This window comes from Miscanthus floridulus, chromosome 16 (genome assembly GCF_019320115.1).
Source record: "Miscanthus floridulus cultivar M001 chromosome 16, ASM1932011v1, whole genome shotgun sequence".
NCBI classification, from domain to species: domain Eukaryota; kingdom Viridiplantae; phylum Streptophyta; class Magnoliopsida; order Poales; family Poaceae; genus Miscanthus; species Miscanthus floridulus.
The window spans coordinates 8,576,268-8,590,980 of record NC_089595.1 but is presented as its reverse complement, the minus strand read 5'-3'; the positions used below and the strand labels follow the sequence as shown (position 1 = coordinate 8,590,980).

The 14,713-nt window shown below is 44.8% G+C and overlaps 5 protein-coding genes across 5 annotated transcripts; 4 read left to right on the top strand and 1 right to left on the bottom strand.

Annotated features, from left to right (window-relative positions):
• Window positions 1-937: 937 nt before the first annotated feature.
• LOC136513409 (zinc finger transcription factor YY1-like) lies at window positions 938-6,899 on the top strand. Its single transcript, XM_066507418.1, has 5 exons — window positions 938-1,163; window positions 1,300-1,358; window positions 5,017-5,250; window positions 5,710-5,891; window positions 6,364-6,899. The coding sequence occupies exons 1-5, from the start codon at window positions 1,042-1,044 to the stop codon at window positions 6,883-6,885; spliced, it is 1,119 nt and encodes a 372-aa protein (XP_066363515.1). The 5' UTR covers window positions 938-1,041; the 3' UTR covers window positions 6,886-6,899.
• Window positions 1,513-3,068, top strand: LOC136513407 (protein ALP1-like). Its single transcript, XM_066507416.1, has 3 exons — window positions 1,513-2,224; window positions 2,313-2,538; window positions 2,629-3,068. The coding sequence occupies exons 1-3, from the start codon at window positions 1,715-1,717 to the stop codon at window positions 3,066-3,068; spliced, it is 1,176 nt and encodes a 391-aa protein (XP_066363513.1). The 5' UTR covers window positions 1,513-1,714.
• Window positions 3,258-4,260, top strand: LOC136513408 (uncharacterized). Its single transcript, XM_066507417.1, has 2 exons — window positions 3,258-3,587; window positions 3,692-4,260. The coding sequence occupies exons 1-2, from the start codon at window positions 3,258-3,260 to the stop codon at window positions 4,244-4,246; spliced, it is 885 nt and encodes a 294-aa protein (XP_066363514.1). The 3' UTR covers window positions 4,247-4,260.
• A 651-nt stretch (window positions 6,900-7,550) lies between the features above and the next one.
• Window positions 7,551-8,095, top strand: LOC136510229 (3-ketoacyl-CoA synthase 20-like). The gene is made up of 2 exons (XM_066504758.1): window positions 7,551-7,588; window positions 7,630-8,095. Exons 1-2 carry the CDS (start codon window positions 7,551-7,553, stop codon window positions 8,093-8,095), a joined length of 504 nt encoding a protein of 167 aa, XP_066360855.1.
• A 420-nt stretch (window positions 8,096-8,515) lies between these two features.
• Window positions 8,516-13,823, bottom strand: LOC136510228 (3-ketoacyl-CoA synthase 20-like). Its single transcript, XM_066504756.1, has 3 exons — window positions 13,677-13,823; window positions 10,214-10,299; window positions 8,516-8,981 (listed from the first exon to the last, which is right to left on the bottom strand). The coding sequence occupies exons 1-3, from the start codon at window positions 13,821-13,823 to the stop codon at window positions 8,516-8,518; spliced, it is 699 nt and encodes a 232-aa protein (XP_066360853.1).
• Between the last annotated feature and the right edge of the window lie 890 nt (window positions 13,824-14,713).

Below are 14,713 nucleotides of genomic sequence, written 5' to 3'. Positions count from 1 at the left end.
CAACAAATCAACATAAGCAAAAATTCAGCGAAACAAACAGGTGCCTAAGAGAGTTTCGAATTATTGAATTTAAGAGCTTAGAGTCAGAGGACACTAGTCAATCTAGCCCCGAGTCACTCATCTCTTATATCGATATTAAGGTCCCTTTTGGAACAAAAGAAATTTTCCTATTTCCTGTGTTTTTCATGTGAACATGAACTGATTCATGTGGAAATCCTGTGAAATTCCTGCGTTCCAAAGGAGCCCTAAGTTAGGGAAATGGTTGTAAGATACTCTCTTTTGAAAACCCTAGAGGAAAGGCCGGGAGTTTTCTTTCGTCTAGTTAGAAGGGATGTTGGCAGACACCAGCCAGTCACAAATTCCATAGATTGATACTCCAATCTATAAAAAAAAATCATTCAAGATAAGACTTAGCCAAACCTTAATTAAAAATTATACAACATCAATAACTATTGCATGGTTTATTTTGGAGACACATGTTCCCTCCGTTTCAAATTATATATTGTTTTGGCTTTTCTAGATACATAGGTTATTGTATGTATCTACATATATTATGTCTAGATACATAGTAAAAACTATGTAGCTAGAAAAGTCAAAACGATTTATAATTTGGAAAATGAGGGAGTGTAGATTTGTATTCAGAATACTTGCGTAATATCTTATATTTGAAAAATGTTAATGTTGTATTCTAGAAGAAACTAATGGTCAGAAAGTATTATGTAAGGAGTGACATTCAGCATTTGTACATCAACGTCAAAGAGGGAATATAATTCAGAGCCTGAAGGCCTGCCGTTGAATTTCTTTGAGATTCGCGCAACATCACTAGGGGAGTCGTGAGAGAGGGAAGAAAAGCAAAGAAGAGGGCATTCTCCGGCCGCCGTTAAACCCGCGACGCCAGCAAAGGTGAGCTCCGACCGACCGACCGACCAACCCGAACCGACCGAGAGCCCCAGTCGCCGCAGCCGGCTAGAGAGCGAGACACACACGAAACCCTAGCGAGGATTCCTTCCACGCCACAGGCAAGAAGGGAGGGGGGAGGCGATGGAGTACCTGGCGGCGGCCGCCGGATCGGGGGGCCACAAGTACTACTACCCGCCGCAGCACTCGCAGCGGCAGGCGCTTCGCCGCCCGCCTCCCCCCGCCGCTCGATGGGTCAAGCAATGGTGCGTTCTTGGCTCCTCTCCTTCTCCCTCTCTCTCTTACAGAGAAGGAGAGAATTTCCGCTTCTTCTGACTGGAATTCACCCGAGCTAATAAATTGCGCGCGCTGCATTGTTCTTGGTTGCGCTTGGTTTCCCAGTATCCCGCAGGATCTCGCGTCCTCTGGCGGCAAGTGCTCGCTCTTCAAGTGGGTCAGAGGTACTAACTGTTTGTTCCTACTAAATCTCCCCCCTGCAGGTGAGTACTGGTTTAGTCTTGTTCTGTTGTTACTTTTTCATAGCGATTTCATAGCGACTTCATTGATGCGATTGATGAAATGCCGAGAGGTTAGGAGCACCATTTTCCTATGAATAGAAACAAACTATGGATGGTCTTTCAGTAGTATATTGTGCTCAGACTTAAATTGTAAGTAACTTTGAATCAAACTACATGAATTTTAAGACCATGTTACCTCTTATATGGAATTGGATGGGGTCTGCTTCTGAATATTTGCTTTTTACCTACCTGATCTATATTGATTGTGCTGCTGTGCTTGATTGTGCTGCTGTATGTAGATGAATAACAGGCTCAAGGCATTTGTTTTTGCTGCTGCTGCACATTGGTTGTTGTGTGTCATGGCAATTGTTGTTCGGTCTAGGAAAAGAAAACGAGTTGCAAGAAGGGAAGGGATTACTTATGCACCAATATATGAAAGGGATAGGAAGAGAATGGAATACCTCAATGACAAAATCTGGAAGGATGACACAACTTGTGTAAACATGCTGAGAATGAACAAAGCACGTTTCTTTAGGTTTTGTAAGTTGTTTAGAGATCGTGGTTTACTTGAAGATACCGTTCATATGTGTGTTGAGGAGCAAGTGGCAATGTTTTTGCATACTGTGGGGCACAATGTTAGGAATAGAGTAATTGCAACCAATTTTGGTAGATCCGGAGAAACGGTCAGTCGTTATTTTAACAAAGTACTTCATGCTATTGGTGAGCTACGAGATGATTATATTAGGCCCCCTTCATTGGACACTCCAGCTAAAATTGAAGGAGACCCAAGGTGGTATCCATACTTTAAGGTGTGAAGCTCAACCTTATGTCATATTCTAAGTTTATTTTTTGCCAAACCTAATTGACCTAATCTTGACTTCTTTGAACATCACGTAGGATTGTATAGGAGCACTTGATGGTACACATATAAGAGCCACTATTCCAAAGGAAATGCAGCATGCTTTTCGTGGTAGATATAAGCATTGTACTCAAAATGTACTGACAGCCGTAGATTTTGACCAAAAGTTCACCTATGTGTTGGCCGGATGGGAGGGGACAGCACATGACGCACTAGTTTTACGTGATGCTTTAACACGTGAGGGTGGCCTTCGTGTGCCACAAGGTAATACAAGAACCTATGTCTTGTCCATAAATTTGTTCATCAAAATTAATGGATCATTGAGATGTAACCTAACTATGCATCATATGTTAGGTAAATATTACCTAGTTGATGCTGGATATGGAGCCAAACCAGGATTTTTACCCCCTTTTCGGGGTGTACGATACCACTTGAATGAATGGGGGAGGAATCCGGTGCAAAATGAGAAGGAATTGTTCAACCGTAGGCACTGCTCATTGAGAATCATAGTAGAGCAAGCATTTGGAGCACTAAAAAGGAGATTCAAAGTACTTGATGATGCCTCTCCTTTTTTTCCTTATGAAACTCAAGTTGATATTGTTGTTGCTTGCTGCATCATTCATAATTGGGTGATTGAAGATGGGAGTGATGAATTTAATATACCAAGTGACAACGATGAGGACACCCAGCACACCACATATGCTGGGATAGCAAGTGAGAATGCCATTATGCTAGCTTTTAGGGAAGGCCTGGCTGCCCAAATGTGGGCAGATCGTCAAAGCCATGGAAACTAGTATCGGTCAATGTAATATGTGTTGTATTTTTTTTCTTGGACAATGTAATAATTGTATTTGAGGGCTGAAATTGTATTTGAGGACATATTTCTACAGATATTTGATTGCCACGTTGTTTGCTACTTTGTTTGCTACTTTGTTGACATTATTATTTGAGGACATATATTGCATTGTTTATTTTGTAGGGGAATGGAAGCAGAGGGTAGTGCAGGGACTGGTGGACATGCTACTTGGACTTCAACTTGGTCAGCCTACATGCTCGAATACCTTGCCAATTTAGTGGTTAATGGCACCAAGACTTCATCCACCTTCAAGATGGTTCACTACAATGGGTGTGCAAAGGCTCTTCAAGAGAAATTTGGCATTGTGCGCAGTGGTGAGCAGGTTAAGAATCACCTTAAGACATGGCAAAAGAAGTTTCGTAAAATATGTGACCTTCGTGGTTTGAGTGCTGCTGGTTGGGATGAAGATACCTTCACTATAACTCTTGATGATGAGCACTACAACAATCATATTAAGGTATTTGCTGAATTTTTAGTTCTCACATATAATAATCTAATAATAGTTGCTGAATTATTAGTTGTCACATAATAGTAGTTGCTAAAATTGTACATATATTGTAGGATCACAAGTCTGATGCTGATTTTCTAAACAAGCCTATTCAACACTTTGAGGAGATGCACACAATATTTGGAAGTACTATGGCTACAGGCAAGTTTGCAAAGGACTCGGGTGTGCCTCTAGGTACACAGGAAGACAGTACAGATGTCTGGGACAATGAGGTACAGAGGATGGAGGTACAGAGTGATAGGAATGCAAATGAAGACAACAATGCGGCAACTTCATCGGCTACCAAGGCCACCAATCCTAAGAAGAGGGACAAGGGCAAGAAGAGGGCCATGACTGACCAAGATCCATTGGTTGCTGCAATTAAATGGGGAAGTACCAAGTTAGCCAAGGCGATAAAGGAAGCGGGGAAACCTGACAATGATGTGCCGGATGATTTGTATGACAACTTGATGGCTATGAGTGGTAGTTTCAATTCGACTCACTTATCCTTCTACCATTCCTACTTGGTCCAACATCCTCACATAGCTAGAGCTTTCAACTCCTTGCCTTTTGAACATAAATTCAATTGGGTTGCAAAGCACATTGCTGACAACTACCCTGGGCAGTAAGGATAAGTTGTAGTCATGGGATGGTTCTTTTGTTAGTACCATATAGAACTTTATATTTGTGGTCTAAGTAAGCTTGTGTCTTGCTATGTGGAAGCCTTGAACTTGCTATATATTGTGTAAGGCTTGAACTTGATGCATCGTGCAAGCATCAGACTTGATATTAGTGTGTAATGTGCCTATGGATATGGCCTAAGACTTTTATTTGTAATATGGCCAAGACTTTTATATGTGCCTGTTATATTATTTTGTGTGCTGATCTTTGATGCATGGTGCAAGCATATGAAATATTGCTATGTGTTGAGCACAAATATTGCTATGTGTTGCATAAATTGAGGAGGGTAACCTCACCATTTCAGTGCAAAGGTGACCATATGCAGGTTCTGTTTGAATCCATCCAACCAAACAGAAAATGGGATGGATCCGACCCCATCTCAGTCCTCCAACCAAACAGAAGACGAATCGAACCCATTCTCGCAACCAAACAAAACAAGGGTTGGAGCCGTCCCCAAAACGTGGGTTGGAGCCACTCCAACCCACTGATCCCACAACCAAACAGACGGTTGGTTTCCTCCCCCTTCACTGAGGTTGTATTGTAAGATACTAAGATATACATGGGTTCTTGAATCTGTGACAAGAGTCCAGGTCTAGATGTCCATTGATGACGCTGATTGTTCATTTGTCTTGAGCAGTAGCTAAGTGCAGATTTGTGGTACTCCACAGCTAGCTAGCCGGTGATTACAGTTACAACCCCTTTCCTTACCTGTGTGCAGAGGATAGGTACAGAAACTCCAAGGAGAACCCCAGAGTGCTAGATGTGGAAGCCCCCAAGCCTGAACCTACCACAGAGATCCTCTTCCTCTGCAGCTACGACAACTGCGGCAAGACCTTTGTTGATGTCAGCGCGCTCCGCAAGCATGCTCATGTGCACAACGAGAAGCAGTATATCTGCACCGAGCCCAACTATGGGAAGCATGAAATGCTAAGCTGGACCATGCATAGCAAATGTTGTATCGAATGGTGAACTGTCATATGGTATTTTAATTCTCTGTAATTCAAGATGTTCCTTTGATGTTTTTAGTTCAACCTAATCTCTAATCTGATTTCAGTAGATGCATCCAGCCCCATTGTATGTTTTGTATACTCAAGTACTCAGTTGCTGTGTTCCCAAACTTGTGGCTAAATTTGGGCTTGATACAATGAAAAACTTCCAACGTGCACATCCATGACTCCATGAATGACTTGTTTGAAGTAATTTTTTTCCTTCAAAAAGTAGGGCCTTTAGCCCAGCCTTTTTCTTTTCTGGGTGTCGGTAGCAGGCCTAGCCCAGCCTTGTTCAAAGGCCATTTGGGGGACAATAGGATGGTGGCCTGACCCCAAACATTCTAGCCAACTGGTCCTTGGCAGTTCCTTTCTTTTAATGTGAATGGGTATCTTTTCTTAGAGTCGTGTGTCTTTGGCTATAGTGCATTTACATTTTCAAACAAACAAATGTTTTGAATTTCAGGCCTTCTCATTGGATTTTAACTTACGGTCACACCTGAAAACACATGCATTGGAGAATTATCACATATGCCCTTTCCCTGCATGTGGCAAAAGATTTACAAGTGACTTCAAACTAGCAGCACATGTCAAGTCACATGAAAAGGTATGCTGCTATTGTGCTTAAACTTCTGTAATCATCATTCAAGATGCATTTACCCTTGTGGTTGATTGTTCGCTTCAATATTACTGTTCTTTTATACGATAACTAAATTACATCCTGAGTCCTAGATCCACATGTGAAATATGTAAAAAAATGATAAAAGATTCTCTTAACTAAATATTTTGTAGACCGTAGTGCTGGCATGCCAGATTGCAGTATGGCTCTGTGCAGCTGTTCAGTTTGCCCTTGTATTATATGTTGTGCTTATCATATAGTTCTTTGCTGTCAGCCTATTGAGCCTCCTTGTTGATACACAATTCGTTCATTTACATCTGGTTTTTATATCAGGTGAAGGATATATCATTGCATTATAAAGTTCCATAATGTTACATTATAAATATATCACACTTGTCAATACAAACTCTGTATACTTTTCCCTTGTGTAATTTATTCTGTCTATTGAGCCATGGTGCAGATTGGAACTCCTATTGCAGTGCAACATGCGCCAGCGCCAGCAGCAGAAAAACCGCGTGTCGCCCAGAAGCCTTCGACTCCAGCAACCACAAGCTATGCTGATCGCCCATATGTCTGCCCCTATGAAGGTTGTGACAAAGCATACATTCACAGTTACAAATTGAACCTTCATCTAAAAACTCGGCACCCTGAACACGGTCAAGAGGAAAATGGTAAGGTCGGTGCTTCTGCTGGTCAGCATGCTACGAATGAACAGACCTACCAGTATAACTATGCTGAGGTTGGTGAGATTGCACCAAACCCCAAAAGGAGCAAGCATAAGGTCCACTCATCCAAAGCCTACAATGCCAAGATCTCGAGAGCGATGCCTTCTGACATCGGTGGTGTCAGGAACCAGTGGCCAGGTAAAGGTACGTACCAAGATGATAGTGAAGAGACCGAAGAAGACGGAGGCAACAACATTGAAGATGGCTGGAGATATGGCAACAATGATGACGATGAGGAAACACCAGATGAAGATTGACCTTTATATAGGTTTAGACATGTAGATATATGAGGTGGTCTGTTACCCTTTGGTTTCTGCAAACTCTAAACCAATGCAGTCACGGGGGAATTTCAAGCTTTAACCTTAGGTAGTAGTTTGTTGAGATGGTGCATCGGTATATTGTACTCAGTTATCTGCTCCTAAAGGTTCTCTCCCCTATGTTCCAGAGTGGCTAATTGTCACATTTATGTGAGATAGTTTGAATATGTTTTCCTTGGAATAAATTTTCATTTGAAATGTTACTCACTTCATTATTTTATGAGAGAATTATTTATTTGGCACTGAAACAAACCAGTGTTTCGTATTTGGCACTCGAAAATTTGAACTTTCTTATCTGGCAACAAGTTGAAATTTCCTTTCGTAAATGGCACTGCCGTCCATTTAGGGCAGTAACGGTGTCAAGTGACCGGCAAAAAGACATAAATACCCTTGTTTGCAGCAGAAACCCATGGTGCCAAATATGGAAGTTCAAGTATTTTCGTATGGTGCCAAATAGGGAAGTTCAAGTATTTTCGTATGGTGCCAAATAGGGAAGTTCAAGTATTTTCGTATGGTGCCAAATAGGGAAGTTCAAGTATTTTCGTATGGACGATATTGGCCCCAACTACTTCCCTCATCCTAGTCACTGACGGTAGGCCCCACGCATGATCATCGTCAACTGCAGCCACCAGCAGTTCCGTACGTGTGTACCCATCAACTAATTAGCGGATTGAGATGCTGCAGGCGAACCCCGGGGTGCTACGCCATCGTGGTGAGCACCGAGAACATCACGCTCAACTGGTACTTCGGCAACAACCGCTCCATGCTGCTGTCCAACTGCATCTTCCGCATGGGTGGCGCCGCCGCGCTACTGTCCAACCGCCGCGCCGACACCGGGCGCCCCAAGTACCGGCTGCTGCACACGGTGCGCACCCACAAAGGCGCCGCGGACGAGTGCTACGGCTGCGTGTACCAGCACGAGGATGGCACATGCCGCGTCGGCGTGTCGCGGACGCGTGAGCTCATGGCCGTCGCCGGGGACGCGCTCAAGACGAACATCACCACCCTGGGCCCGCTGGTGCTCCCGCTATCGGAGCAGCTCAAGTTCCTTAGGTCCCTCGTGCTCCGTCGCGTCCTCCGCTCCCGCAGCGTCCGTACGTACATCCCGGACTTGCCGACGACCAGGAACAGCAGGCTCCCCAGCAGCTGAGGCACCTGCACGCTCGACTGCCATGGCCGATGTAGAATAAGATTGCACAACTGGACAGCTTTCATTGATCATTTATAGTATACATATATAGGATTACATCCGGGGCCTTTGGCCGTGCTGTACACTGAGAACGGGCGAGCACGCCTAGCGGACATGCAGGCAGCGCGAGGACCGGGCACGCGAGAGCGTGGTGAGCGAGTCTCTGGCGTGGCGAGCGCGCATGCAAGGGCGCGGCATGCGCGTGAAGTGCGCGTGAGCTGTTGAGGCTGTTGCAGATCCGATATGCCAGGGTTCCTCAGCCGTTATGGAGTTGCTTCTGCTGACAACCGAGAAGGCAGCAGCGTGGCGGCCTGCTCGCGCGCACTCGCCGGCCATGGCGTGGCTGCCTTCTCGGCCATGGCAGTCGAGCGTGCAGGTGCCTCAGCTGCTGGGGAGCCTGCTGTTCCTGGTCATCGGCAAGTCCGAGATGTACGTACGGACGCTGCGGGAGCGGAGGACGCGACGGAGCATGAGGGACCTGAGGAACTTGAGCTGCTCCGACAGCGGGAGCACCAGCGGGCCCAGGGTGGTGATGTTCGTCTTGAGCGCGTCCCCGGCGACGGCCATGAGCTCGCGCGCCAGCGACACGCCGACGTGGCCTGTGCCGTCCTCGTGCTGGTACACGCAGCCGTAGCACTCGTCCGCGGCGCCTTTGTGGGTGCGCACCGTGTGCAGCGGCCGGTACTTGGGGCGCCCGGCGTCGGCGCGGCGGTTGGACAGTAGCGTGGCGGCGCCACCCATGTGGAAGATGCAGTTGGATAGCAGCATGGAGCGGTCGTTGCCGAAGTACCAGTTGAGCGTGATGTTCTTGGTGCTCACCACGACGGCGTAGGACCCCGGGGTTCGCCTGCAGCATCTCAATCCGCTAATTAGTTGATGGGTACACACGTACGGAAACTGCTGGTGGCTGCAGTTGACGATGAGCACGCGTGGGGCCAACCGTCAGTGACTAAGATGAGGGAAGTAGTTGAGGCCAATATCGTCCATACGAAAATACTTGAACTTCCTTATTTGGCACCATACAAAAATACTTGAACTTCCCTATTTGGCACCATACGAAAATACTTGAACTTCCATATTTGGCACCATACGAAAATACTTGAACTTTCCTATTTGGCACCATGGGTTTCTGCTGCAAACAAGGGTATTTATGTCTTTTTGCCGGTCACTTGACACCGTTACTGCCCTAAATGGACGGCAGTGCCATTTACGAAAGGAAATTTCAACTTGTTGCCAGATAAGAAAGTTCAAATTTTCGAGTGCCAAATACGAAACACTGGTTTGTTTCAGTGCCAAATAAATAATTCTCTCTTATTTTATTAGATGAACTAGGTAGCTGCAACACCCATCCATGCAGACATGCAGTTTAGCCATAAACATGTTTTATTTACTACAATCTACTTATTTTTCTGGCAAATCACTCAAGAGTGTCAGAACAGTTTAGCCTTAAACATGCATCGATATATTGTACTCTGTTTTCTGCTGCTGAATATTCGGTTCCCCATGCGACAGAGTGACCAATTGCCACATCTGTGTGATGAGATAAGTTGGAATCTGTTTCCTTGACACAAGTTGTAATTTGAAACGTTGCTCACTTGAGTTCAATTGTTTTATTTGACGAGCTATGTAGTTATGAAAGACTCATCCATGCAGTTTAACCATGAACAGGCTTTGTTTTATTACAGTCTGCGAGTACTTACTTAGGCAGATAACTCTCAGGTGGCCTGCCTACTCTTGGTCCCTGCCAACATGACCTTGAGAATAGGTGTCAGTGTCACCAGGAGTAAAGACAGCGAGCTCATGCTCATCCGAACATGGAGTGCCATGTTCGGTGGTATGGTTCTGGAGAAATTTGGATGGTTTGGAGGAATTCTGGAGGAATTTGTGAGAGGAAAACACTGTTCCGGATGAAAAAAGAAGTGGATTAAGCCGGGTTTAAGGGCACGCGAACGGGGTAGCTCTGCAGCTTCCTCCATGGAGAATTGGAGGTGCCATACACGCTGGCGATGACGCCGAGCGGCAAATCGGTCAAGACAAGAGTTCTTCCCAGCAATGTGACTGACCAGCAAGTCGATCTACATTCCCACATCAGGTTCAACTCCCTGAGATGAGATGTACATAACCACACCAGCTTCGTAAAACAGGCTGGTGTGAGCTGATGATTTCTGTAAAATAAAATTTGGCATAGTAGCATCGAATGGAAAACTAAGCCCAGCAAGAAAATGGTCATGAAACACAATCAACTCATCATCACGAGGCTACTTGGAACAATTAAGGCAAACAAATTAGCCTAGAAGCCAACAATTGCTTTAAAAAAGATACGCCAACAACAGAGGTACGATCGACATTATTACAAAGCAAAAGGTTATTACGCAAACCACCTCATAAGAGCCTGTTCGGGAGGCCGTATCGTATCGTGGATTATTTACTGCTGGCTGGTTTGGTGTGAGAGAAAAACACTATTTCCGGCTGGAAATTTACGATCGTTTACGAGCAAGCGAACAGGCCGAATAAGAGCGTCTCGTCCAGCAGAGCAGTCCCCACCCGCAGCCTCAATGTATATCAGCTGAGAATTATTAAGAGAAACTACCACAGCGGTATTATATTAATTTAATTATTAGGTGCAGCAGCAGCAGCTGGGTCGAGCCAGCTTGTGATGGCGAGGTTGGCGCCCTGTTGGATGAGCAATGAAAGAAGGCGCGCCATGACTGTCGACAATTTCACGTATGGCTTGCTGATGGCTTATCCTCATTACCGCAGCATGACTGTCGACAAGGTTTGAAAACCAAATTGGATTGTTGCCGTATAGTCTCCGACCCTCATAAATCGTCATCATAAGAACCCGTCGATACATTATTTTCCAATCCTTGCTCATCACACCTTCATTGTTCATGGCCTGCTGATGACTCATCCCCATTATTTTCCAATACTTGCTCATCACACCTTCATTGTTCAAGGCCTGCTGATGACTCATCCCCACCATCGACCTCGCACCATGATAATGATCATTGATGAGATACCCAAACGGAGTACTACTACTTATTGGTGTATACAACAAGGGACTGTCAGCAAGTTTTTGCTGAGGTGGCCTGCGCATAAGAGCAGGTCTACTGCTCCTTACTAGCACTCCTCCTTCGTTACCATATCCATATGGGCCATCTGCAAAACAAACTTCTTGTTAGATCGACAGTGGAGGTCTTTCTTCCAAAACTGCTGTAATATAATACCCTGCTGTAGTCCTCCCCTCTGATCCTCTACTTAGCCTCTGGGATCCCTCCACCCCCGAATTGATCGAGGGAAAAAAATGAACTTACATGTAATTTCAATTTGTTCGCCGCCGGCAGCATATGCATTGTCGTATTCACCGGGGACGACAGAGTAGCCTTCCTGGATATGACACGAAAACATATTATGTGCCTCGGCCACAAAAACATAGTACTATTAATTGTTTATGACACGATTTAGTCAAACCTTATACTACAATGCAAGCATCATAACTATTAAATTATTTAGTTTCGATATGTGTTGATTTGTGCTAAAATAAAATACATCAAAATCTCTTCAGAATATATTCTACAAGAACTTACTAGTCAAAGATACATGCCAAAGACCATGCATACAATGCAAAGTCAAATGTGTCAACTACCTTTTACCGGAGGTAGTGTAACAGATCATTTGTACGTGGTCAGCTAATGCAAAATTAATAAACCAACAACGTGTTCTCTTATTTTACGTACGTCATGAGATTGGCAAGACAACATGCATGATTAGCTGCTGAATTTGATGTCTACTTACACCATATTGCTCGTCCAAGACGTCTGGGTTACTGCCATATTGCTGCCCACCCGAACCACCTGCATGAGCGAAATAAAAACAATTTGGAGTATCATTTTTATACACTTGTTACGTACAAATTTGGTAATGTTACGTACCAAGATGATAATGAAGACACAACATTGAAGATGGCCGGAGATATTGCAACAAGGCTGATGATGAGGAAACACCGAATGAAGATTTACCTTTATTTAGGTTTGGACATGTAGATAGATGTGGGTGGTTTGCTCTGTTTTAGTTTCTGCACAGCTCTAAATCAATGCAGTAACCATCGGTAGTAATTGGTTGAGATGGTTGCATCGATATATTGTACTCTGTTATCTGATCCTAAATATTGACTTCCCTATGTTCCATAGTGGCTAATTTGCTACATCTATGTTAGATGGTTGGAATCTGTTTTCCGCATAAATTTTCATTTGAAACGTTACTCACCTCATCATTTTATTTGATGCATTACCCATCCATGCAGGCGTGCAGATTAGCAATGAACAACTACATTCTACTTATTTTTCTGGCAAATCACACGAACGGATCCAGTGGAAACACCTAAGCCCAGGAAGAAAATGGGTCGAGCCAGCTTGTGATGCCGAGGTTGGCACCCTGGTGGATGCGATGAAAGAAGCCGCGCCTTTGTTGTGCGTGTGGCTATGGCAGCCTTTCATGGGGTCCTCCCATTCCAGCAGCTCCTTAGCACAGTGGTGGATTTAGGATTTTAATTATGGGGTCCAGACCTAATTGATATAATTCCCTAACGATATATAGTACAATGGCCAAAATAATGATAAAATAGTTAGTGTACGGATCTAAGGACACAATTTGCCAATATTCATCCGGAGTACACAAAAGTAGCTACATCAAGGTATTTATAGTATATAGTTTATTCTTAATGAATTGATTCAGAGTAGATGATGAAATATTTCATGTTTGAAGCGGTCTATAAAAAGGCTAGATCATTATTCTTCTTAATGTCATGATGTTGTACACAAGTGAAATTAAATAGTTATTGGGATATCTATGGACGATTTTCCCCAAAAATTGACTCATTATTTAGAAAAAATTCAAGACAAACTTCACAAATTGAAACTACAATGATTGTTTAAGAGAAAAAAGAGTCAATTTGCATATTTACCTTTCCTAAGTCATTTCGTTATTTTTATATTGTGCTGGTGCACTTATTTGGTCTCCTATACTTTAAAAGCACTCTCTTAGGGGGTGTTCGGTTCACTCCCCACCTCCTAAATCTAGTCCTATTTAGTCACTTTTTACCTAAACACTGACTAAATGGGACTAAATGGGCTTTAGCCAATTAGTTACTCAAATGTTACTAAATGGGACTAAACCTCACCTTTTAGTCAGGCTGCCTCACATTTTAGTCACTTTAGAACCAAACACCCTGACTAAAAGGGACTAAAAGGCCTCTTTTAATATTTTTTAGTCCACCAAACAAAACAAGGATGACTAAACTTTAGGAGCTGGTCCAAACACACCCTTAAATAGGGGTCTCTTTTATAAAGTATGATTACAACTCCTCATAAGTATAAGAATGCCCCTGGGGCTACCGGTGTATTTGAAATCGTACTGAACCTCCCCGTCCATCGGGTCCATTTGCCTGGTGTCGTTGCTGTCCTGCCACTAGTGTTGTCCTATTTTTCTCCATCCCCTCTACAAAGTGTTCCAAGACTTCCTTCGACCCGGTTTCCGTACATACGGCAAAGGCGGCGTCGGCCGTCTTGTCGGGCCTGCGCCTTTTATAGGCGAAGGCTGTGTCAGCCGTCTTGCGCCTATCCCAGGCAAAGGCGGTGTCGGCCGTCTTGTCGGGCCTGCGCCTTTTATAGGCGAAGGCTGCGTCGGCCATCTTACCGGGCCTGTGTCTTCTTTAGGCAAAAGTTGTGTCAGCCATCTTGCTGGGCCTGTGCTTACTTTAGGCGAAGGCTGTGTTGGCCATCTTGCAGTTGGTCGTCTTGCCAGGCCTTCGCCTGCTTCAAGCGAAGGCTGTGTCGGCCATCTTGCCGGGCTTTCGCCTGCTTCAGGCGAGGGCTGTGCCGGCTGTCTTGTTGGGTCGACACTCCGAAGGTCCCTTGATCCTTCGTCAGCTTTCTCTTCTGCGAAGGTCCCCGGCTCTCCATCGGCCGGCTGTGTCAGCTGTCTTGCGGGGCCTGCGCCTACTTTATGCGAAGGCTGTCCTTCGTCAACTTTCTCTCCCGTGAAGGTCCCCGGCTCTCTGTCGGCCGGCTGTGTCAGCTGTCTTGCGGGAGGCTGTCCTTCGTCAACTTTCTCTTCCGCGAAGGTCACCGGCTCTCCATCGACCCTTCGCGCGTGATCCTGCGCACAGTACATAAAATGCCAGTTGTTCGATTAGTGATTCCTTCGATCGCATCGCAAGGCATTGGCCCGGCCCAACACCGCACAATAATATGCTAGCAGGGAAAATAACTAGTGCCTATATAGGTACCCAGAATTTCCTTTTTTGTTTTCTAGCATGGCAAATTAAGCATGAGAGAGCTGAGGCTAATTTTGATTGGTGGCTTGATTTGATAGAATATTTAGATTATGAGCCCTTTTACAATGGTTGGAAATGCTTCCTAACGCTTGCTGATGCTTCGTGATGCCTACCCAAAATAGCTATTTTTGTTGATTTTATTCGTCCAAGGGCATTATGGTCATTTCGCACGCTCACTTCCGACCCCGCCGCCCCCCAGACTCCAATCCCGCACGTCCTCGCCGTACTCCCCCACCCCACCCCAC

Coding starts and splice junctions, on each gene's coding strand:
- LOC136513407 (XM_066507416.1), top strand. CDS start 1,715: ATGAATAACAGGCTCAAGGCATTTGTTTTTGCTGCTGCTGCACATTGG. Junction 2,225..2,312: donor GGTGGTATCCATACTTTAAG/GTGTGAAGCTCA, acceptor AACATCACGTAG/GATTGTATAGGAGCACTTGA. Junction 2,539..2,628: donor TGGCCTTCGTGTGCCACAAG/GTAATACAAGAA, acceptor ATCATATGTTAG/GTAAATATTACCTAGTTGAT.
- LOC136513408 (XM_066507417.1), top strand. CDS start 3,258: ATGGAAGCAGAGGGTAGTGCAGGGACTGGTGGACATGCTACTTGGACT. Junction 3,588..3,691: donor ACTACAACAATCATATTAAG/GTATTTGCTGAA, acceptor CATATATTGTAG/GATCACAAGTCTGATGCTGA.
- LOC136510228 (XM_066504756.1), bottom strand. CDS start 13,823: ATGGCCGACGCAGCCTTCGCCTATAAAAGGCGCAGGCCCGACAAGACG. Junction 10,300..13,676: donor CGGCCGACGCCGCCTTTGCC/GTATGTACGGAA, acceptor TTTATTTTACAG/AAATCATCAGCTCACACCAG. Junction 8,982..10,213: donor GTTGAACCTGATGTGGGAAT/GTAGATCGACTT, acceptor GAGATGCTGCAG/GCGAACCCCGGGGTCCTACG.
- LOC136513409 (XM_066507418.1), top strand. CDS start 1,042: ATGGAGTACCTGGCGGCGGCCGCCGGATCGGGGGGCCACAAGTACTAC. Junction 1,359..5,016: donor GCTCTTCAAGTGGGTCAGAG/GTACTAACTGTT, acceptor ACCTGTGTGCAG/AGGATAGGTACAGAAACTCC. Junction 5,892..6,363: donor ATGTCAAGTCACATGAAAAG/GTATGCTGCTAT, acceptor GCCATGGTGCAG/ATTGGAACTCCTATTGCAGT.
- LOC136510229 (XM_066504758.1), top strand. CDS start 7,551: ATGATCATCGTCAACTGCAGCCACCAGCAGTTCCGTAC. Junction 7,589..7,629: donor AGCCACCAGCAGTTCCGTAC/GTGTGTACCCAT, acceptor GAGATGCTGCAG/GCGAACCCCGGGGTGCTACG.